The 24,015-nt window shown below is 44.9% G+C and overlaps 1 protein-coding gene across 1 annotated transcript in view; it reads right to left on the bottom strand.

Annotated features, from left to right (window-relative positions):
* Positions 1 to 4,974: 4,974 nt before the first annotated feature.
* Positions 4,975 to 24,015, bottom strand: part of KCNH6 (potassium voltage-gated channel subfamily H member 6) — a 130,621-nt gene continuing 111,580 nt past the window's right edge. Inside the window, exons 8-14 of the mRNA XM_053266299.1 lie at positions 17,564 to 17,816; positions 16,562 to 16,755; positions 15,585 to 15,684; positions 14,584 to 14,871; positions 11,882 to 12,062; positions 9,213 to 9,402; positions 4,975 to 7,919 (exon numbers count right to left, since the gene is read on the bottom strand). Of these exons, the coding sequence (XP_053122274.1) occupies positions 7,635 to 7,919; positions 9,213 to 9,402; positions 11,882 to 12,062; positions 14,584 to 14,871; positions 15,585 to 15,684; positions 16,562 to 16,755; positions 17,564 to 17,816 (1,491 nt within the window). The 3' untranslated portion in view covers positions 4,975 to 7,634. The remainder of the gene's footprint in view (positions 7,920 to 9,212; positions 9,403 to 11,881; positions 12,063 to 14,583; positions 14,872 to 15,584; positions 15,685 to 16,561; positions 16,756 to 17,563; positions 17,817 to 24,015) is intronic.

Raw genomic sequence — 24,015 nt, forward strand, 5'->3', positions numbered from 1 at the left:
CAGAACAGATTTAGTGAGGTGTAATGAACCACTACATTTCTAAAAAAATAAGTAGAACAGAAGCTTAAGCCCTCCCAGAATTCATTGTCAGGGCCGGCCCTTCCATAAGGCAAGGTGAGGCAGTTGTCTTAGTCAGCAGATTATTGGGATACTAGTAAGGCAGAAAGATGCCCTCCTACCTCCCCCCCTTTTTTTAAAGGAAAGAGTGAAAGGAAGGTATGCCCGTGGGTGCTGGTGGCATTTGGCACCTTGACTCAGGTACATAGGTCTTCCGCCACAATTGGCCACTCTTGTTATTTCACATGTTGCTTGAATGTCCTGGATAGGATGTGGTTACTCAGTAAGGGAAATACATACTGCACATACTCTGAAGCATTCTGTTCTTCATTCTTTCTTTCCATGTGCCAGGAAAGTAATCCCAGTGCTGAGCTCAGTGCTTCCAGGTATGAGCCCCAGCACATACAACATGATACTTGCCCTGATCAGCCCTAGCTGAATTGTGCTGGCCTCACTTACTTACCCACTAAGTCCCAACCCCCGGACAGGGCTGGTGTCAGTTTTCAGGGGACTCTTAAACTGCCCTCTGAGGGTTCCCTTCTATGGGGTGGGCCCCAAGAGAGTTGCTCTGTTATCTCCACATGAAAGCTATGGGCACAGAGGATCAGCAGTGGGCTCTTCCTTTCCCCTCTGTGTATTCTCCTTTGCTATGCTGTCTTGTTTCAAGTCTGTGTGATTTTTTCAGATGATTAGAAACATAGACACTGCTAGCAAAATGAACTTACTTAAAATATCTGTACATTTGTTGTAAACCACCCTGAGCCATTTTTGGAGGGGCAGTATATAAATCAAATCAAATTTTTAAAAAATCTTGTTACATTTATTTATTTGTTTGTTTGTTTATCATATTTATATACTGCCCGATATCTCTCTCTCCAGGCAGTGTACATAATCCAAATTACAATATAATAAAATAAAAACAATTAAAACACTTTCACAGAATAGAAACAATTAAAAACAATGAACAGAATAAAACAAAACAGTTTCACAGAGTAAAACAGTTAAACAGTTTAAAATTAGTTTTAATTCAAATCCTGAGAAAAGGGTTTTGGTTTTTTTTTTAAGCAATCAGAGGTGATTACGCTCCTTTTTTTGACCCAGATTGCTTTCCAAAGCCCTGGGGCAGCCATGGAGAAGGCACGGTCCCAAGTCACCACCTGAGCGGGTGGCAACTGTAATCGGACCTCACCAGATTATCTTAATAGGAGACAGGGTTTATGACAAAGGAGGCGCTCTCTTAAGTACCCTGGACCTATGCTCTTCAGGGCTTTATAGGTAAACCAGCACTTTGTATTTCACTGGGAAGCAAACTGGCAGCCAATACAATTCTTTTAAAATCTGTGTTACATGATCCCGTCGAGTTGTCCCAGAAACCAACCTGGCTGCACATTCTGTACCAGTTGTAGTTTCTAGACTATGTACAAAGGCAGCCCCATGCATTACAGTAGTCAAGCCTGGAGGTTACCAGCATATGTACTACTGTTTTAAGGTCATTTATCTCTAGAAATGGGCATAGCTGACGTATCAGCCAAAGCCGATAAAAAGCGCTTTTGGCCACTGCCTCCACCTGAGAAACCAGAGCGAGCTTTGGATCCAGGAGCACTCCCAAGCTACGTACCTGATTTTTCAGGGGGAGTGTAACCCCAACCAGAACACACAGATCTTGGATCTTGACCCCACCACAATCAGTACTTACATCTTATTTGGATTCAACCTCAGTTTGTTATCTCTCATCCAGCTCATTACTGCCTCCAGGCAAGTAGGGATGTGCATGAAGTGTTTCATGTACATGTGGGGGGCAGGGGGCGGAGAGCAGGTTCTTTAAAAGGAAGACAGGTCTTACCTGCCCCTCCGCTGCCCCAACATGGCACTGTCTGGATTAAATGCCCCACATGCATCTGAAGGGCTCCTCCCAGCAGCATGCAGGTGGTGCTGACACAGAAATGGCATCTGAGCATGTGTGGATGCCATCTTGAGAGGTCAGCAACAGCATGCTGATGGTTCATCAGGGGCAGCTCACAGGGTTTCAATGCCTTGAAACAGAGGCGCCAAAATGCTCTATGCATATACCTACAGGCAAGCATTTAGGGAAGTTATGCCATTTCCTGATGAAGTTGATAGGGAGAAATAAATTTGGATGTCATCAGCATATTGATAACATCCTGCACCAAATTTCCTGATGATGTCTAAGTGGTTTAATGTAGATGTTAAAGAGCATTAGAGACAATATAGAGCCTTGTGGAACTCCATACTTTAGTTCTCGCTTTGCAGAGCAACAGTCTCCAAGTGACACCATCAGGAATCTACCTGAGAGGTAGGAATGGAACCACAGTGAAACAGTGCCACCTAATCCCATCTATCTCAGATAACTCAGAAAGATACCATGGTCGATGGTATTGAAAGCTGCCGAGAGATCCAAAAGGATCAGCAAAGTCACACTCCCTCTGTTAATACCTAGCTAGAGATCATCCATCAGGGTGACCAAGGCTGTCTCAACCCCATAGCCCACTTGAAAGCCAGTTTGAAATGGATCTATGTAATTAGTTTCCTCCAGGACCTTCTGGAGCTAAGCGGCCACCATCCTCTCAATCACCTTGCCCAACCATGGGAGATTAGAGACGGGCCTATAGTTGCCTAACTCTGAGGGGTCCAATATAGGTTTTTTAAAGTATGGTCTAATGATAGCCTCCTTAAGACAAAGAGGCATCCTACCCTCCCTCAGGGAAGCATTTATGATATTTACCAGACCCTCTTTGATAATCTGATTGCTAGATAAAATAAGCCAAGTTGGCCAAGGGTCAAGAGAGCAGGTGGTAGAACGCACAGTCCAAAACAGCATGTCCATATCCTCAGGAGTCACAAACTGAAAGTGATCCAGTCTGACCACATAAGAGGAGTTGTTGGATACTTCCATAACAGACTCTGTCCTAATTGTAGAATCCAGTTTGTCCCAAACACAAGATATTTTTGTCAATGAAAAGAACAACTCAAAACGTCACAGTGGGTTACAGATGGTTCCAAATTTGGATTCAGGGGATTGGATTCAATTATGCAGTTCTTCTGTCATCTGTTTGCATCTTGTTAACATGTATGTACTGTGTCGTTTTGCAGTGGAGACCTGTATTTGCAATGTCATATTTTATCAATAAAGATGGAGTAGATGGAGTAGTACCCAGAATGTTGGGGGCAATATGCTAAATCATTGTAAACCGCTTAGAGAGCTCCGGCTATAGAGCGGTATATAAATGTAAGTGCTATTGCTATTGCTATTGCTAGATGACAAATTATAAAGCCTTTATTAGAGGGCTGTTGTTGGTGAAGATGGAGTTCCAGTGCATCAAACCTTTGCACTGACTATCCTAATGGTAACTAGGGGCATTGGGAGTAGAAGTAGTTAGTGAGGGTCTCCTTACCTGTCCCTGCTTGCCTCTACTCTATGATCCCTGCTTTGACTCGTCGGGTAATTTCTGTAGTGAGTCCTCTTACTTTCCTTCTAGAGAGAAGATGGAAACATCTCCCTCCCTCCCTCCCTCCCTCCCTATTCATTATGTAGCTTTCCTATCTCAATGTACTTCACCAATAAATCAAGTTAGTTTAAACTCTACACTACAGTGATCTCCATGCGTGTTTTTTTAATAGCTGCAACAACTAAACTCCACACTCTGGAATGGTAGCTTCCTTGGCACTTTGCTAAATAATCACAAACCCCAACAGTTGTAAGCCACTGAGCCGGGTCTCACGATAAGTGAGACCTGGTTTTTGTGAGTGCGTGGGGAGAACGGGCTAAGCCCGCTCTCCCCACACACGAGCAGGGAGGGAGCCCTGGGTGGCCGGATCAGCCGCTCACATGATTGCTGGCTCCGTGACGTTGCCGGCGGGGGCTGGGGGGAGCAGGGGCCGATTGGCCCCCAGAAGCTCCAGCATGCCCTGCACGAGTGCGCAGGGCATGCTGGCAAGACCCCCCCAGAGCCGGGAGGCGGCTTTTCGCCTCCCCTCCAGGGGTCTCCTCATGAGTAGCCGCGGTGCGGAGCCACACCATGGCTACTCACAATTGGGAAGCTCGGGTTTGCGGAGCGCTCGCTCCACAAACCTGGGCTAAGGGGAGGGCTACAAAAGCAGGCCAGCCGCTTGTAAGCCACTGGGCTTGCCTGCGAGCCCAGTGATTTACACAATCAGCAAAAATTGGGCTAGGCTCTCCAACCTGTCTTCAATGTAGGATTATAAATAGTGGATTCCATTACAGAACAGTCTCAAACCACTCTCAGCCCACCCCCACACCTGAAATATGGGGATATCATCAATTGCTGTGTTGTTGCAAGTGGCTGTCAGCGTCAGCCCTCGCTCCCAATAAATATAGGCATATCGTCTCTCAGTCTCGCCACTATCTGCAATATGAGGATAATAATATTGGACAGTTTATTTCTCCATTCCGATTTGCAGGCCAATTGTTTTATAATTAAAACCATAAGCACACACATTTTCCCCACTCAAGAAGAGAGAATGCATTTGAGAAGAGCAGTGAGACTCACAATGCTGGCAAATCACTGCACTGATAACACTCTGGCTTTCCCCATTGTCTCCTTTGAGCAGCTAATACTTTCACCACTCTAAACGAACTATAACCAAGAAATCTGGTCTCTGGAGACAAAAGAACTGTGAGGCTGGTACTCTCTTTTTTTTATTTTTTAAATGTCTGTGGAAGAAAGAGTTCCGAGGTAGGACAGTTGTCACCACTAAGATCCGTTGCAGCTGCCTGGAACAGAAGCAGCCCGTCACTACCCAACTGGGTCATATCCAGCCATGAAGAGAACAAGAAAGCAATTTTAGAGGCTCCACATTTCTAGGAAGATCTTTTCAATATGTGCACCCCACCCTCAGAGCCCAGTAGAGAGAGGCATCAGAGCACAGCAGGTGTCAAAATCATCTTTATTAGCAAAGTGTACACTAAAACTCCCAAGAAAAAGAAAGAAAATGCTCACAGTCCCACCCCCCACCCCCACTACTCGCACTGGGAGTTTAATATGTTATTTTGGAGAGATGGCCTAGGGCCATTGCAGCATCTATTGAAGGGTTGATATAGGGAGGATCTGAGGATTCAGTTACAATGGTTCTATGCAGTATTATAGGGCAAAGTGGAATCATTCAAGAGATACAGCCAGAAAGGAAGGGCCAAAAACAAAACATGAGGCCATGCTTTGCTTTTCCCAAGATTTTCTGGAATCGGGTTGATACTAGGGATGTGCGAACCGGTTCAAACTCAAACCAGTTCGAATTTGAACCAGGGTGGTTCGATGGTTCGAATTCGAACCAAACCAGCCATCAGGTTCGAGCTGCAGGTTCGAATTCGAACCAAACTGAGGGTGGTTTGATTCAAACCAGTTAGAACTGGTCCGGACCTCCAAAAATGGGTAGGGTGGTAGCTGGCACCCATGGGTACCTACTTTCCAAACCCCAAAGCAATTGGACACTCATACGATTTTTTATGAACTTCTGAAATTTATTTTTATTTTTCTCTCATAGGGTATAATGGGACTTGAACCAGCCCATTATTCCCTCTTGTGGAACACCCATGGGTGCCAACAACCACCCAAACCCCAAAGCAATTGGACACCCCTATGATTTTTTATGAATATTTGAAATATTTTCAATTATTTTTCTCATAGGGTATAATGGGACCAGAACCAGCCCATATCCCCTATTGTGGAACACCTAGGGGCACAAAAGTGGGGTGGGTTGTAGAGACCCAGGGGTTCCTACCACCCACAAAGCCCCAAGGCAATCGGACACTCCTCTGATTATTGGTGAATTTTAAAATTATTTTAGAATTCCTCATAGGGAATAATGAGGATTGCAGCAAATGTATAGCTTCGCGTCGGGGGGAAAGGGGTGTCCTAGAGCGGAGTGTGGTGGATGAATTCGAGGGAAAAATGGGCTGGTTCAAGTTCCATTTAACCCTATGAAAAAAAAAATAAATTTCAAATATTCATTAAAAATTGTACGAGTGTCCGATTGCTTTGGGGTTTGGGTGGCAGGTACCCCTCGGTGCCAGTAACCACCCTACCCATTTTTGGAGGTTCAAACTGGTCCGAACTGGTTCAAATTCAAACCAAACCAGGGGGAGGAGCAAAACCAAAATCGAACCACCCCCTCCTGGTTCGAACCTGGTTCGAATTTGAACCGAACCGGGCAAACCAGTTTTGTGCACAACCCTAGTTGATACCAATCCTGCAGATAAGTACCAGTTACAGCTCACCTGAACATATCTCTGTTTCACATGATGGCTTGAGCAAAGTCTGGCAAGGAACTGGTCCAGAAGGAATTATCTCATAGACCAGTGGTTAACAGCAAAGATGGCTTATCCTGACATTTAGTGCTTTATATCAGAGGCAGGTAAATCTGAGATTGTGCAATAGTCTGGGAAAGATATTTTTGGAATGGCTTTCCCACCCACCCCAGGCTCTTTCCCAGAGCTCGTGAGAAGAGTGTCACGCTCATTTTTCAATTTAGTAGGGTGAATGGGACACTTGGTTTCCTGTTAGCCTAGGCTCAGATGTTTGTTCTCAAGAGAGTAGAAGTTCTAGTCCTGACTTTACCATTTGCTTCTATAATACATTGCAATCCTATGCGTGCAATTGGCTGTACATCTCAGTGGGGTTTTAATGCCAAACAAACATGTACAAGATCATGGCTTGTAGACAGAGAGGGGGATACAGACTAATCTACTATGGAGGGCTCAGAGGGAATGTCATCTGACCAGGACTGTATCACCCTCAGAGGGAGGGAGCTGAATACAAGTTGCATACTAGGCTCAGAAGTCCTGTTGGCGACCCTGAATAGGATTGCATTGCATACCTTTTGCTTTCATATTGCACTTCATATGTGATGGTGTGCACACTTTTCCCTCCACACAAAGATTATGTCTATACAGGAAACATGTAATATATGATGTGGTGCTCACTATGTCCCAGACAGGCCACTGTGTAGTTCAATATAGCCCCATGTGCATCATTTTACTCTGTCTTCCCTCCTTACTTCACAGGGTCATACACAACTAATAGAAAGTTCAGATACTAGTTATAAGGTCTAAATAAGTATCAGAGAAAGATACATTCATTCTTGGTACCCCACAGCCCGAGGACATTTTGTTAAGTTCTTAGCAGTCTCTTCCTCCTCCAGACAAATTTTCCTGCTTACTTTATTATATCATGGAAGTGCTCCAGTATCCCAATAGGCTAGGCACCGTACAAATACCAACAGATGTGGACTCCAGCATCTGGTCAGCTTGCAGTTGTAAGACTGAGGCTGAGGAAGAAGACAATCAGCATCTATACACTGTCCTTCTTGGAGCCTGAGGGGGAAAATGTGCACCTGGAGTCTACTCTATGGAGTACGATTTCTGAGATCAATCATCTTGGAAGCCAACCCATTTTCAAACTGCCTTCTGCTCAGAGAGGGCAGGAGATGGCTGCAATACCCTTGAGCCATTAATATTGTCCTCCAAGTCCAATCATTAAAATCAGCTAAGCAAGTTCCAAGTTCAGGTTCCTTTTGACTTGGCTTTGAGCTCACTGGGATTCCTAACTTCCAGGAAGCAACGGGTCAGAGAGATGTCTCTGAATGTCCAAGTGCTCAGAAGGTGCCTCAAGGTGCTCAGGAAGAGAAGGGAAACGAGATCCTTGGAAAAGTCCCCGGTTGCCTGCTGCTCTCTGGTGAGACTCTAGGTTTGGTAGGGTCTCTGAGTAATGCTCTTGCTCAGAGTTGATTGTCATGGTTTCATCTGAAGCTACAGTCAGGTGTATGCCACTTGACAAGGAGTCCCTGGATTTCAGTGGAATTTTTTCACTTTCTGTGTAGCTTGGAGTCTGGTAAGAAAAGAGAAATATAGTCACAATTCCAGACTATTCACTGGCATGTATTATAGCTCAGGGATCTGCAGGAACAATCTTAAAATCCCACCTTCTCATTTAGAGGGAGAGAAAGATGTATATGATGTCAGAAAATATTCAGAAATGGGATGGCAGCAAACACTGAGGCTCAGAAACAAGAAGACATCGACTTTAACTGGATTGTTAGATCCTTACTTCTAAACAAAGCAAATGTTTTTTGAAGAGCTAATACAAAATTTGTTTCATTAAGTGGAGTTAATCAATGCACACAAACACATCTTGCCACCAGTGCACATTTGGATGAAAACCCATTAAAAACACACACACAACAGTACTTGGGGGTGGGGGGGAAGAGAGATGCGGTGGGGGTGAGGAATAAAGTCCCCCTCAGAATTACACAGTTTTGAATTTTCCTCATTACTGTTTTTCTCATAGACAAGTTATTTATTATTATGTTATGATGATGTGATGTTTCCCTAGCTAAACTGGGATACCTAAAGAGAAAAAAGCTATTTCTATAAGTTGTATAAAGCAGCTTCCATGTGCGTGGATCTGATAGGTCTCTGTAATAAAATACTAAAGGATAAAATAAGGAAATCTGCAGGATAATACATCCTGACTACAGAAGAGGTTTGAGCTTCTTTTTGCAGAATTCAATTCTTTGTCTTAATCTGCTTTCACTCCCCATTAGGGCAGCCTACTGTCTTGGTCTGGACCTTCTTTACCTTGAGATATCGCTTTTGGCCTGACACTGCAGCCTTTAGCAGTCAAGCTGCTTAAGTCTTACTCATCTCCATGCAGGTAAAAGGCTTCAGGCAACACTAGATGAGATGTTAAACACAAAACTGTCTCTCTTGTGGTTGTTTCTCTCAGTGTTAGAATAGTAGCCACAGATGGATGGTGAAAGGTTTAACCCTTTCCCTCCCTGCCAGTTTTCAACCAAAAATTGTCCATCCCTCCCTGCCCACCTGCCCCCCACCGTAGAGATTTGCTTTCAAGGATGCCATTTCAGCAAATGGTATCTTTAGGGTCAAAAAGTGGCATCAGGGTGATTGGGGGTGGGAAAATGGTTCAGGGACAAAGGAAAATAGGACAAATGGTTCAGGGACAAAGGAATTAGAGGAACTAATTCCTCTACCCATGGCATGGACTCAATCAAGAATGCTCTCCTAAAAGCGGGGAAAGACTACACAATGAGACACAATGATGTGTTTAACCAATTATCTAGGCTGGCTCTTCATCACTGTATTCCTAGCACTTGTGTCCCACCTGCTTGGTGGGAGTCACTTCCTCTTCCTCTAATGGTGTGGTAGGTTCTGTGCTCCTCAGGCTCATGCTGTACAAAGCCAGGTTGTGGGAGGAGGGCGAGAAGGGACTATATGCAGGTGGAACTTGAGACAGTTGTCGCTGCAGCAGCTGCAGGATGAGATTCATGTCAGAAGACATTCTGGACTCCAGCCTACAAGAGAGATCATAATAGTTTTAGCCAGGGGCAAGTTGATCTGATTGATACAGGCAGATATGTGCAAAACTGTAAGTGGTTAAGTTGAACAGAGGTGCAGTCCTCAACATAACCAGCAGGGTGAGTCTGTGTCATACTAAGGGCTTTCCTTTAAAAAAAAAATACAAACAAACTGGTTTTGATTTTGTTTAATTTCAGGTTCTCAGGTGCTACTTCACCTAGTAACTTGGGACACTTTTCTGATAGCATAGCAACAGAACAGGAGCATAATGCATGCTGGAAACTAAAAAAAATTATGAAGCAGCAAGATGTGCTTTTCCGATTGCAGAACCTATCACAGCAATGATCTATAAACTCACATTACATAGTCCATTGGGGTACCATTCTGCAAACAAAGAAAGCAGTACAAATAAACATGTGGTTCTGAACTCGAGGTCAAATCATATGAATAAAACTTAGCCTAAAACACAGAAATATATTGACGGTTTAGATATTTAAAAGAAGAGGGGGATATCTGTCTATCTTAGCTACAGGGAATAAGAGAAAGCAGTTGTTACTATACAAGGATAGACTTATGTTAAACATGAGAAGAAAAGGCCCAGGTAATGATCTGGAGCCCTGATGTACAGGAATAGATCTGGTCAGCCCCTTGGCTGGGAGACCGGTGGGAGCTCCATGCATTATGTTTTATAATAAAAATATATTTAAAAATTAGACAAAAGGTAAAATAGTGGAAACAAAAAACATGGAGGACAGCACTGACGAGCAGAAGAAACAAAAGAGGCATGGAGCTCAAGAGATGCTAGGATGCCGATGATTGTTTAAAAAGTTTGAAACCACCCTCAGCAGTGGCTTTTCTGTGGAGTAGAAGACACTGATGCGGGAAAGAGAAGCCTGGGATCTATATAATTTCTATATATGTTAGTGACGTACTGTTGTTGCTTTTCTGTATATTTTAGATTTCCATACTTTTACAAATGGAGCAGAAAATAATAAATAGTGGCTGAGAGACAGAGCACTGGTGCAGCAAGAGATCAGTCTAACAGAACTTTCCAATTAACTGCACCGGTGCAGTGGGATACTGGCAGTTTTTGAGGCCCACCCCCCGTGACATATTTTTGGGTGGCACAAAGGGCTTTCTGGGGATAAGGGGAGGGCATCAAAAATTGCCACTGCACTACTGCAGTTAGTTGGGAAGTTCTGTCAGGCTGCTCTCTTGCTCTACCAGTACATCCTTGCTCTGTAGGGCAGTCAGCTGGTATTGCTAATCTCATCATTTTAAAGGAGATTTAATTTCGAGTATTGTACTTTGTAGCAATATATCAGGTATATTGGACCCAAGTCTTTGCTAACTTGGCAAAGAAGCACCTTTTAACATGGTGATTCTCTTTATTTAGCAGGGGGAGAGTAACTGGCCCTATCCACCCCCAGCACAGTACCTCCAGTGACTCTTGCTGGTGTCTATCTGATTTTTCTTTTTAGATTGTGAGCCCTTTGGGGACAGGGATCCATCTCATTTCTCTGTTATTTCTCTGTGTAAACCGCCCTGAGCCATTTTTGGAAGGGCGGTAAAGAAATCGGATAAATAAATAAATAATTTTTACTTGTAATAGCCAATTATTCAGATATGTATACAACAGAGAGGCTCTACATACGAGCGGTGTGTAGCGCCTGGGAGGGTTTGGCGGGGAGAGCGGGCTTAGCCCACTCCCCCCCCGATGACCTGCAGAGCCCTGGGCAGCCGGACTGGCCGCCCACATGACTACCGGTTCCATCACGGAGCTGGTAGGGGCTGCGGGGATCAGGGGCCGCCTGGCCCCCGGAAGTCCCAGGATACCCCACGCTTGTTTTAGCCTCCTGACGGGGGTCTCCTCACAAGTTGCCGCAGTGCGGAGTCGTGCCATGATGACTCACGATCGTCAAAATGGGGTTAGCGGAGCGCTTGCTCCACTAACCTCATTTAAGGGGAAGGCTGCTTTGGCGGGCAAGCTGCCAGAGAACCACCGGGGTCGCCTGTGAGCCCAGTGGTTCTCACAATGGGGGAAAAAACGGGCTGAGCTTTTCCCCCATCGTGAGAATAGCCTCTTTTATGGGACATATTTTTGGCAGCCCTTGTTATTTATTCCCCCCCCCCCCCCCACACACACACACAGATATTTATACAGCTACTTTGAGCAATAAACTTTTTTTTATATATCAACACTAGAGGTCCTCTCCATAAACTATAGAAGCAGCTCTGCAATGGAATACTCTTTAAGGAGGCTTGGTATTTCCCTGCCTCTGATGATTGCAAGAGAAATTTGGATAGATATCTGTCATCATGGATGCTTTAGGGACACACACCCTGTTTCAGAGTAGGGGATTGTCCTACATGATCTGCCTTTCCATTTTATTTAGATTCCTTGATCTAGGGATTCTTTGTAGATTTCAAATGCTATGCGAACAACCCTCCAAACCTCGAAATAGTTGAATTTACCTGCTGAGCTGAGCCTGCAGGCGCTCCAGTTTGGATTCAATCTGTCTTGGTCTGTCACCAGAATTTGGGGGCATGTCTAATGGGCTATGGACCAAAGACATGTGCTGGAGAGGCTCTGGGAGGAGGTTGGGCCTCTTGTCTTCCCAAAATGTGAAGAGGTTGGAAATATCCAATGGTGTAGCTGTAACATTAAAGAGGAGAAAGTCCTTAATCAATATCTGAGATGAATATATTCTGATTCTGCTGCTGCTGCAGTTAGTTTAGTTAAGGTAGCTGAGTTTTCCAGCATTCTACCAATATGACCCCTGAACATTCTATTCATTACAAAATCAAGACACTCTGTCCTATCAGTTTAAAACCAAACCAAACCCTGGCATCAAGTATCTACTTGGGGATGAGAATAATCTGGCCAAATTTCAGAAATATCCAATGCAGAATGGTTGAGTTAGAGTAGTTTATTTATTTATTTAACATTTTTCTATCCCGCTTTTCCTCCAAGGAGCCCAGAGCGGTGTACTACATACAGTACTTAAGTTCTTCCTCACAACAACCCTGTGAAGTAGGTTAGGCTGAGAGAGAAGTGACTGGCCCAGAGTCACCCAGCAAGTCTTATGGCTGAATGGGGATTTGATCTCGGGTCTCCCTGGTCCTAGTCCAGCACTAGTTGTAAATTTTTGCTTTGAAGTGCTAGGGACTTGTTTCCAGCCATATTTGTGTATACCTAACACATTACCTTCAGTCTCTCATTTTGGTAATTTAGATTATTAATTATTATTATTATTATTTTATTATTATTTTTACATTTATATCCCGCTCTTCCTCCAAGGAGCCCAGAGCAGTATATTACATACTTGAGTTTCTCTTTCACAACAACCCTGTGAAGTAGGTTAGGCTGAGAGAGAAGTGACTGGCCCAGAGTCACCCAGCTAGTTTCATGGCTGAATGGGGATTTGAACTTGGGTCTCCCCGGTCCTAGTCCAGCACTTTAACCACTACACCATGCTGGCTCTTTTGGATTATGACAAAAACTCAAAATGTAAGTATTTTCCCTTTGGCAATCTGGATTTTCCCCAAATCAGATAAATAAACCCCAGTATGCCAAAGGGAAATACTGTTGTGTAAATTAAATGGTTTCAAGTGCTGACAAATGCAGCATATCTCCAAATTTTCCAGATGGAGCCTGCTGCCAAAAAAAGGGAAAGGAAAAAGAAGTGGACATCACCAAGTTGAGCACCTGCAATAGTTGAAGCCACTAGGAGACAAGAATAGTGTGTGTGGGAAGGGGGTGCGTGTGTGCATGCACACACATGCATGTATGTGATGGAAAGGGAGGAGTGTTGCTCTTTGTGTTTGTGAGTGTGAGGGGGGAAGGGACAGCATTGCATGTGTATGAGAGGAGTGCTGCAGCAGCTGCCTATATGTTATGGATAAGTGGGAGAAATACTGCTGCATCTTCTGTGTGTGTGTCTGTGTCAGAGAGAGAGAGAGAGAGGTGGTGTGTATGGGGGTGAGAGGGAGAGGTGGTGTGTGTGTCTGTGAGAGAGAGAGAGAGAGAGAGAAAGAGAAAGAGAGAGGGGGTATGTGGGGTGTGTGAGAGAGGGAGAGGTGGTGTGTGGGGGTGAGGTGGGATATGGGGGAGAGGTGGGGTGTGTGTAAGTGTGTGAGAAAGAAGTGTTGAACATGTTTGTGAGAGATGTGCTACTTTGTGTGCAGTGTGTGTGTGTGATAGAGATGAAAGGAGTGCTGTATGCATATGAGAGAGAATTCACATCCATCAAGTGTAAAGTGTGCAAATGTTTTCTACATACTGAATTCAATGACTATATTATCCATATTGTGACTTGAGTTAGGCTTCCTTGAGTTACAGTATCTTTTCTGCATGTGTTTTGAGATCTCTGCCCTGAATTCACATGGCTTGCAGTCTGTGATAATATCTGTGTGTTCATCTCATGTTTTAATGTTGTGTTGTAAGCCGCCCAGGGGTGTAGCTATAATTGAGTGGATGGGTCCAAAAGAGCCCGGGGCCCCCAGCTCCTTAAGGCCCCCCAGCTCCACCCCTCCCTATTTTCTTCATTATCTCCCTCGCTCTGACGGGCTGCCAGAGAGAGGGGTGAACACAGGCCCCTTCTCTCCTAGGTAGGCCTCTGAAGCCGCCTACAGAACAATTTATTATGGGGCGGTTAACAAATAAAGTTTATTATTATTGATTATGATAATAGTGGACTACATGTCAAAGTGGTCATAAGTCACTCTGTCTGAGCTTTACTCTCTCCCCCACCAAATGCTATGGAAAAACACAACAATGGCCTATGCTGTATGCCTAGTACACTTTCTAAGTCAGTGGACAAAGTATTAAAACCATAAAAACAGAGATAATATAGGTAGAACAAAAACAGCCCATTTACAGAGTTGGTGTAAATATCATTGAGATATTATTTGTGAAGTTCTTTCAGAACCTTAAAGTGCTATCTGTTATAGAATGGAAATGAAGTTACATTTGCCACCACCAGACTCATGTCATGTTTCAAAAAACAAGAACATCCTAGGCTAAAAAATTGTAGGGATCCAGTCCTTCCAGTCCTGCCATTAATTACTATTAAAAAGGTGAGACACCCGAGGCAAACCATTCAGCTAACCATGTAATGCAGACCAACCAGGGCGCCTTAGTCCCCTACCCCAAAAGAGCACCCAGTTCCTCATACCTGCATAAGATTGGCTATCGTCAGTCACCAGTTTGTCAATCTCAGTGCCATCACTGACTAGATTTACCACAGCAGGACTATAGTCATTCTCTTCAGTGACAGTGAAGAAGTCACCCTTAGTGGGGCTGTGCATTTTGGTCTCTTCTTCACTGGTCTGGGAGCAGGGAGTTGTGGTACTACACATATCATCCCAATGGTCTTTACTGTGGGGGCCCTGCAGCTGTGTGAGCTCGGAGTATGCATGATACTGCTCCAGATCTGAGATGCCTGCGTCCAAGCTGTCTGGATCTGTAACAGAAAGGAAGGATACAGATTTGCTTAATATGAAGAGTCTTGGCTGTGGGATACAATATCATTGCCTAAGGAATTCATACTAAGAACATGCTCACAGTTGGCAACAAGGACATCAGAATGCAGTAAATAGAAACATCAGTTTCTGTAAGATGACTTGAATTATAAAGGATATATACAACTTGTTTCATCTTTCTTGTGACATTGTTTGTTTATATATAAAATGCCATGTATTCTCAAGGCAGTTCACAATCAGAGAAAACAACCAAAAAATTTAAAGCCAAACATTTAAAACCCAATTTCAAAAAATCAAACTAAATCAAAAGCTTGTCTGAACAGGTGTACTGTAATTTTCTGCTTATTAAGCAGAAAATAAGCTTATTAAACAAATAGGTCTATCAATCGCTATCAGCCTTGATGGCAAAATGGAGCCGCCATTTTCAGAGGCAGTACAGGTTTTCTTGTTTCTCCACAGAATCCAATGAGTACAACAGTGGAAGACACTCCATCTTGATCTGCATCATGAGCTTTACACAGCCACTGTAAGAGGTCGATGGGCCACATGGGCCTTTGATCTGACCCGGCAGGGCATTTGTTTTTAATATTATAAGTGGTGGGCACAGTCAAAGGAAGTGACAGGAATGCATTTTTCATCTCCCTTGCCCCATTCTTAAATCAGGAACTCTGCAATGTCCCTGGAGGTGACTCACCGATTTTGTTAGCTTTGCAGAGGGAATGCTTGCGGCGGCGTGCCCGGCGATAGTTGCAGTTATACTCCTCACTGAGTGGTGAGCGAGGAACGCTGTCTGCCTGAGAGCAAAAAGGAACAGTCATGGGCAACTTGTAGCAGAAAAGGTAGTCCTGAGTTACCAGAACAGCTTAGGTTCCTTGGGGTTCCCTACACCCTAACCCTATGTTCCTCTGCAAGGCTTGATTGGAGCCAGGTGCCTCTAGGACTTGTCCAGAACCTTTTCCTATTGCTCAGCCCTGAAACGGGTGAAGAAAGTGCCTTTGAGAATGTGCAGAATGCCCACTACACAGCTGGGATGAGCAGGAATGGCTTCCAGAGGTCCTTGCCCTGGCCCTCCTCATTTTAGGAAGTGAGGCCAGAGGTTTTCAGCATCTTTGTGCTTATCTACAGCACAGGGGTTTTTGAATAGGTTACAGTTGTAGAGTACAACTGAGGACATGAGCTGAGTGCCCAAATGGTCACATCAGCTGAGGCAGTTGAGCCATGTGGAAGTCCAACCTTGCACATCTAGGCCTGCAGAGGGCTCAGCCACTTACTGTATTTACCTGAATCTAAGACTAGGTTTCCCACCAAGTTTTTTTATATTAGAAATTAGGAGGTAGTCTTAAATTCAGAGTCCTGTTCCTTTCAAGTAAATACAGGTATAACATGTATTTAACCTCTACTTTTTAAGGGGGACATCTTACATTCAGAGTCATCTTTGATTCAAGTAAATATGGGTAGGATGATGTGAAAAGCCTTCAAGGCCAAAAGGGAGAATAATGCTGATCTGTTTACTTCACCCAGTTTCAGTCTCTCTATACAGAATTGAGTCTACTTTTCTCCTTAGCCATTTGGGTGCAGATACTTTAGCTGTGGTTGAACCTCAGTTAGCCATTTTTCTCCCACCTCTCCCTGGCCCTTTTCCTTCCCTCCCTCCACACATCCCAGACTCACATCTCTAAGGTTGAAAGTTATCTCCAGGTTGCTCCAGAAGTTGTCTGAGAAAGCTGGATACATATCCAAAACTTCCAAAAGGTCCTCTCGCTGGATTTTATGCAAGTCGCAATAAGTGAGAGCTCGTACATCTGCATTGGATTTCCCAGGCCTGGCATAGAGACTAATGGGCTCTCCAAATATGTCATTCTTCCCTGCACAAAAGAGGAAATCCTGTTAAAGTCTCTCTACTGTCCTTGGAGATACAATGTTCTGTTCAGCTCACTAGTCTGTCTCTGATGGCAGCTGGGGCTGTGAGCCACAGTGGAAGTATTACAAGAAATAACACAAATAAGGACAGAGGAATCTCCTACCATTGGCTCCCACCTTCTGGAAGTTGGGGAGCTTAGAGAGACCAGGAGCACCAATTATCTAGACAAGGACATATGTACTGAATTTTCTAAACTCAGTCCTGCCCACCTGGCCCTGCCCTCTGAAGCTGAGATCACCAGATTGTGCTGCTCTTTCCAACCAGAGGAAGGAGTAGTACAGTGGTGACATAATACTCCTCTTCCCAACTATAAAGGGCAGGTAAGCTGACCTTTCAGGAGGAGGAGGAGGAGGAGGAGGAGGAGGAGGAGGAGGAGAGCTAGTACACAACTTCCTCAGCTGTGCTGTTCTTTCCCCTGAGTGGAGAGGGAGAGGGAGAGGGAGAGGGAGGAGGAGGAGGAGGTGGAGGAGGAGGGGTGAACCAGCTGCATCTCCTGGCTCTAAAGTGCCAGCAGAGGCATCTGGGTTATGCCACAATGCTCTTTCCAGTTGGGGAAGAAGAGCTTCAGTGAGAGAGAGAGAGAGAGAGAGAGAGAGAGAGAGAGAGAGAGAGAGAGAGATGAAATTTGACTCTCCTCTGATTGCCTGAGGGCTTGCCTTAGTTGAGCAGATGAGTCACAAGCAGTAGCCCCAACTCTTCCCATGTGGATTTCCTCCCCTCCCCTCCGCCCTCTAGAAGGAGGAATCTTTCACCTAGGATGGCCACTACAATGTCCTCCCTGAGAATCTCAATGGAACCACGTGAGATGAAATAAAGGGTGGTGAGGACATCTCCATAATGCACCAGGGTGTCGCCAGGCGGTGCATGGGTTGTCTTGAACTTCATGGCCAAGGCCCGTAGGCAGCCCTTGGTGGCTCCTCGAAAGGCTTTGCAATTTTGGAGGAGGGTGCGGTTGAGGTGGAGGCAGATGTCAGCTTGCAGGCAGTCTGGGAAACCTTTCAGCACCTGAATGAGAATAGGTACAGATGAGTGGGTGGGATCATGAAGGTTGCTGCTGCTCTTCCCCCTTGATACTTTGTGTTGTCTGAAAACAGTGCCCCATAGAGGAATTCATTCAAGTAGCTAGCATTGGCTTCACATAAGGAGAGAATTGAGTTAGAAGAACCTGCTTTTTAAAACACACATCTCTAAGGCAAAACTTTAGATATGAAGATATTTCATGATATTTCCAAGTTGTTCTGTTCATGCTTGCTTTAGAGGCTCAGGTCAGATATGCATACTCCCCCAATATCTGTCATGTTATATTCCCATTTCCCCCATACCAAGAATGGCAGGGGTGTTTAGCCACAGTATTTACTTAGAGCACAATTAAGCAAAGCTAAGATGAACAATTGGTGGCTGTGAGATGGATCTAGCCCCCACGAGCAATGTGTCCAACCCCTTTATGACCCTTCATCATGAAAAAGGCCACCTTCCATTTTCCAATAGGAACTGGATGCCTGTCAATTGAGAGAGAAGCAGTACCTCACAATGCATGCTACTTTTGAACCAGCCCAGCCTGCTCACTGAAGCTGCCATGAGGCACTCGTCCTCTGCAACCAGCAGGTACTCCAGAAGTCATGACAGGGACCTCTGTGGTGATGCAGAGACCTCTTGCAATGGGAGTTCACAATGGGAAGGAATATCTGCTAGTCAGGGAGAAGCAATTCTCCCACACAAAGCAGCAAGACTGTGTCCCTGAGCAGTAGGGATGTGCAAATTGATTCGGGTACAAATCGAATTGTGCCCAAATCTAGCTGAGTCGGGTGATTTGTCTCCAAATCCAATGTGGTCCATTGGCTAGATTCAGGTACAAATCGAATTGTGCCTGATTCGATTTGAATCGATTCGAGATTTGGATCTCTCCTATTAATTCCCCCAGATTCCCAGCTTTACCACCCAAATTTCAAGGCAGTGGGACACTTGGTTGATGTTTAATGTTTGTTTGTTTTTAAGTTTTTATTGATTTTGAACATTTCCACCATAGGAAACAATGGGGATTCGAAGTTGCCATATCCTAACCCTAACATGGATCCCCAGCTTTCATTAAAAAAAAAAAAAGCTAAGCTCTAGCCCTTGTAGAAGTGGAGTTATGGAGCAAAATGTTTGGTCACTATTTTTCAAATGTTTGGATTCTTTGGTGTATAATAACTTACCCTCAATGAATCTCTATGAGGATTCATTACACACCTTCATTTTTTATATTCATTTTGACTGTCTTTTTGTCAGTGCCAACTGTCAACTGCCATGTGCCAACTACACCCCACTCCCACCCGCAAGGCAGTGGGGTACTACTCAATTTATGTTCTAGGATTTTTTTCAAGTGTTTAGGCTCTTTGGTGTCTAATAACCTTTCCTCATAATGAATCCCTATGAGGATTCATTACACACCAAAGAGTCTAAACACCTCAAAAATTCCTAAAATAAGAACTGAGTACCCAGTGGCTTGTGGGTTGCGGGGTAGTTGGAACATGGAATGCTACTAATTCCCCACCCAAACCTGCAAAGCAGTGGGGTCAACATGAACAGAAGAAATGAAGGTGTGTAATGAAGACACCAAAGAATCTAAACATTTCAAAAATACCTTAAAAATAAACTGAGTACCCCAGTGTGTGTGTTTGGGGGTGTAGTTGACACATGGCAGCTGACAGTTGGCACTGTCCAGTGACAGTCAAAATGAACAGAAGAAATGAAGATGTGCAATGAATCCTCATAGGGATTGATTATAAGGAAAAGTTATTATACACCAAAGAATCCAAACACTTGAAAAATAATGACTGCACATTTTGCTCCATAACTCCACTTCTACAAGGGCTAGAGCTTAGCTTTTAAAAAAAATTAAAGCTGGGGATCCGTGTTAGGCTTAGGATATGGCAACTTCGAATCCCCATTGTTTCCTAGGGCGGAAATGTGCAAAATCAGTAAAAGCTAAAGAAAAAACATTAAACATCAACCAAGTGTCTCACTGCCTTGAAATTTGGGAGGTAGGTGGCACCCATGGGGACCTACCTACCAGCCAAATTTGGTGCCCGTAGGACCTTGTTAAGTGGTCTGAATTGGTCTGAAACTGAATTGAATCAAAGCAATTACAAATTGAATCTGGGGTGATTTGAAGGGGGTAGATCTGGATACAAAACAAATCAGGGGTGATTTGTTTGGGGCACAAATCAAATTTAAAAAATCGATTTGTGCACATCCCTACTGAGCAGCTTGGCAAGGGGAGTTGGAGTGGGGAGTAATTTGGATGCTCCTTGGATGAAAAAGCTAACCATCCCTGAAGTAAAGTTTTGCCAGTTTAAAAGTTAAATGAACACCAGCACAATTCTGTTAACCATAGTAAACTTTAGTTTAGATGGAAGGGTGGTGTTTAATGAAATGTGCTGGTCCTGCTTTGCAGCAGGTGGATGCTGCTGAAAAAGTATGCATTTTCTGACTATCTTGGTTATCAGTTGGTAATTGTTATTGCCTTGTGCTTGTTTGAACCCAGTTATACACATCTTGGCCACTGCCATGTCTTGATGCATGAATACACCCAGATCAAGTGTGTATTGTGTGCAGTTATTTTGCCTGTTTCAGTCTTAATTGGTGTAGTAAATTGTATGATAAGCTGGTCTTGTGGTAGCAAACATGACTTGTCCCCTTAGCTAAGCAGGGTCTGCCCTGGTTGCATATGAATGGGAGACTAGAAGTGTGAGCTAGGGATGTGCAAAAAGGTTTGACGTCAAACATGTTTGACGTTGAACCTGTTCAGTTTGACGGTTTGGGGTCAAACCAAACCATCCCGTTTGGTCTGACCTCAGACCGAACACCCCACAACTGTTTGGGGGGTTCATGGACTTTGGGGTAGTTGTTGGAGGCGGCGGGGGGGGTGTCTGCGGAGGTTCCCCCTCCCCCCGCTGGCCTCCCTTACAGCCCAAACCAGCCCGTTCAGCCAGCTCTTTGGCCTTTCCCCCTCTGGCGCGGTAGCCATTTTGGAGGCCACCACACCTGTGCAATTGGTCTCTGCATGGCCTGGGTCACGCAGAGGCCAATTGCAGGTGCGGCGGCCTCCAAAATGGCCACCACACCAGAAGGGGAAGGCCCAAATGGGCCGAAGAGCCAGCCGAACGGCCCGGTTTGGGCTGTAAGGGAAGCTGGCGTGGGGAGGGGGAACCTCTGCAGACTCCCCCCATACTGCCACCTCCAACAACTCTCCTGAAGAGGGTAAGTTTTATATATAAGTTTTGTGTGTGTGTGTGTGTGTGTGTGTGTGTGTGTGTGTGTGTGTGTGTGTTGGTTTATTTCGGCCCAAGGCCAGCCAGCATATATATATATATATATATTCGTGAACACCCCCCGGACCAGTCTGAAATGGGGGGGCACAGTTCAAGAGGATGCCAGACCGAACTGGCCAGCCGCTTCCATGCACACCCCTAGTGTGAGCACTGTAAGCTATTCCCCTTAGGGGATGGAGCCACTCTGGGAAGAGCATCTAGGTTCCAAGTTTCCTCCCTGGCATCTCTGGGAAGAGAGCTGGTCTTGTGGTAGCAAGCATGACTTGTCCCCTTAAGCTAAGCAGTATCCGCCCTGGTTTCATATGAAAGGGAGACCAGAAGTGTGAGCGCTGTAAGATATTCCCCTCAGGGGATGGAGCCGCTCTGGGAAGAGGATCTAGGCTGCAAGTTCCTTCCCTGGCATCTCCAAGATAGGGCTGAGAGAGATTCCTGCCTGCAACCTTGGAGAAGCCTCTGCCAGTCTGTGAAGACAATACTGAGCTAGATGGACCTATGGTCTGACTCAATATATGGCAGCTTCCTATGTTCCTAATATAGGGCTGAGATTCCTTCCTGCAACCTTGGAGAAGCTGCTGCCAGTCTGTGAAGACAATACTGAGTTAGTTGGACCAAGGGTCTGACTCAGTATATGGCAGCTTCCTATGTTCCTAAGATGAGACTGTTATAGTGTGTGACAAATGTGTGCCAGCACTAGTTCCCGGAGCACTAGCCAGGTTTCTGGCACATGGAAAGGGCCTGGCAGCTATAATAATTCCTTGGCTTACATGGTTCCTGCCAAGGTCTTTGAGCAACCCCCTGCATATGATCCACCTTGTCAACCTCTGTCTTGAGATGTGCATTCCAAGGGGATTATCCATTGAGAGGCAAGCTGGATTCTTTTTGCCTTAACCAATGTCTCCCTGCTCAGCCCATTTAATAGGAGCCAACTATGTAATGTAATGAGGGAAGGTTTTTCCCAGTGAGAAAGAACAGTCTTCTCTTCTTTCAAGGGATCTGTCTAGAAGCTCTCTTTCCTCTTCAAATGCTGCTTTGGGCTTTGCTATTGATCCCCTCACTCCCTTTTCCAGCAGACTAATTAAAATGGATTGAAGTTTATTTAGACACCATCCTCTCCAGCTTTTGCTTAGCAACCAGCCATAGGGAGGAAAGTGGAATCAATATGGCTTTGGAGCCTCTTACTTGCACCCAGCAGAAGCTGACCCAGCTCAGAAGGACAGCCCTTGGGTATTCAACACCAAGGAATTCAATATCATTTCTTGGCACATAGTTTGCAAGGCAATTTTTGTGCTTGAGACGGGACTCTTCCTGGTGTGGTGGTTCTCATGGTCCCCTCAAACTCTATGATCTTCTATGATTCATGGCAATCACAGGAGGCTGCAGAGGTCCAGTCAGACTTTAAACTAAGGGCTGCGTCCAATGTTATCTTTCCCAACACTCATTTTAAGTAATGTCTCCAGTTCACTGCCCAGACTTACACATGATCATTCTCCTTGCCTCCCAGCTTGATGTTTATAAGCACATGGCTGAATATCGGGAGCAAGCCCAGCTCTCCTGCCCAGGCTGGGTGCTTCTCCTACCTTGCTGGCAGTCGTGCAAACAAGCCCATAATTTGGATTGTGGGTTTTTACAAATTTGTGGGTTTTTACCAATTAAATAGCAGGCATGTGGGGAGGGGGAATCAGGATCAGGACCATGGGGAGGGGTATTTAACTCTTTCCTGTTGCACTGCAGTCCTGGTTAATATCATGTCCCCAAAGTTGCTATTAGCCTCTGGATGGAAGTTTCGATTGATGCCAATGAAAACTTCCCCTCTGGGGCTAATAGCAGTTTTGGGGACATGGTTTTTGTTAAAACTATGGTGAAATACCTTATGGCACAGCAGGGAAGTAACCTGTCTAGAGAGCAGGAGGCTGTTGGTTCGAATCCCCGCTGGTGTGTTTCCCAGACTATGGGAAACACCTATGTCGGGCAGAAGCAATATAGGAAGATGCTGAAAGGCATCATCTCATACTGCATGGGAGATGGCAATGGTAAACCCCTCCTGTATTCTACCAAAGGCAACCACAGGACTCTGTGGTCACCAGGAGTTGACACCAACACAACGGCACAACCTTTCCTTTCCTTTGTGGTGAGGCAGGAAGGGGTTCTTCCCCATGTGCTGCAGTCCTTTTTCCCACTCACCCCAGCATGTCTGCTTTTTAACTTGCACTAAACTAAATGCATGTATAATGTAACATGTAGTTTGGCCTATAGCCACAAGGCTGTATACAGAAAATTTGGAGGGTGGAGGGTGGATTTGGTCCATCTAGTTCTGTATAATCTATACTGATGGACAGTGACTCTCCAAGATTTCAGACAGAGGATTTTTCCCTGCCTAGGGAGCAACAGGTTGCTGGTTCGAATCCCTACTGGTTTCCCAGACTATGGAAAACACCTCTATCGGGCAGCAGCAATATAGGAAGATGCTGAAAGGCATCATCTCATACTGCGCAGGAGATGGCAATGGTAAACCCCTCCTGTGTTCTACCAAAGACACCCACAAGGTCACCAGGAGTCGACACCGACTCGACGGCACAACTTTACCTGGAGATACCAGAGATTGAACCTAAAACCTTCTGCATGCAGAATATATGCTCCACCACTAAGCTACATCCCTTCCCCATATAGTGTACTGCATCAGGCAGCAAAATGTTCTTGGGCCAGCACTGCCTCTACCCTTCCTGTCTTCCCATGTGGGAGGACAGACAGGGAGAAAGCAGATGGGACCAAAGTCCCCAGTAGATTTTGTGCTCTGACTTAATGTGTTCATTCCAAACCTCACCTATAAAGTGCATGAAGAATAACTGAAAAATTGTAAGTGGGAACCATAACAACATCACTTCCGCTTCTCA

This window comes from Hemicordylus capensis, chromosome 6 (genome assembly GCF_027244095.1).
Source record: "Hemicordylus capensis ecotype Gifberg chromosome 6, rHemCap1.1.pri, whole genome shotgun sequence".
In the NCBI taxonomy this organism is placed as follows: domain Eukaryota; kingdom Metazoa; phylum Chordata; class Lepidosauria; order Squamata; family Cordylidae; genus Hemicordylus; species Hemicordylus capensis.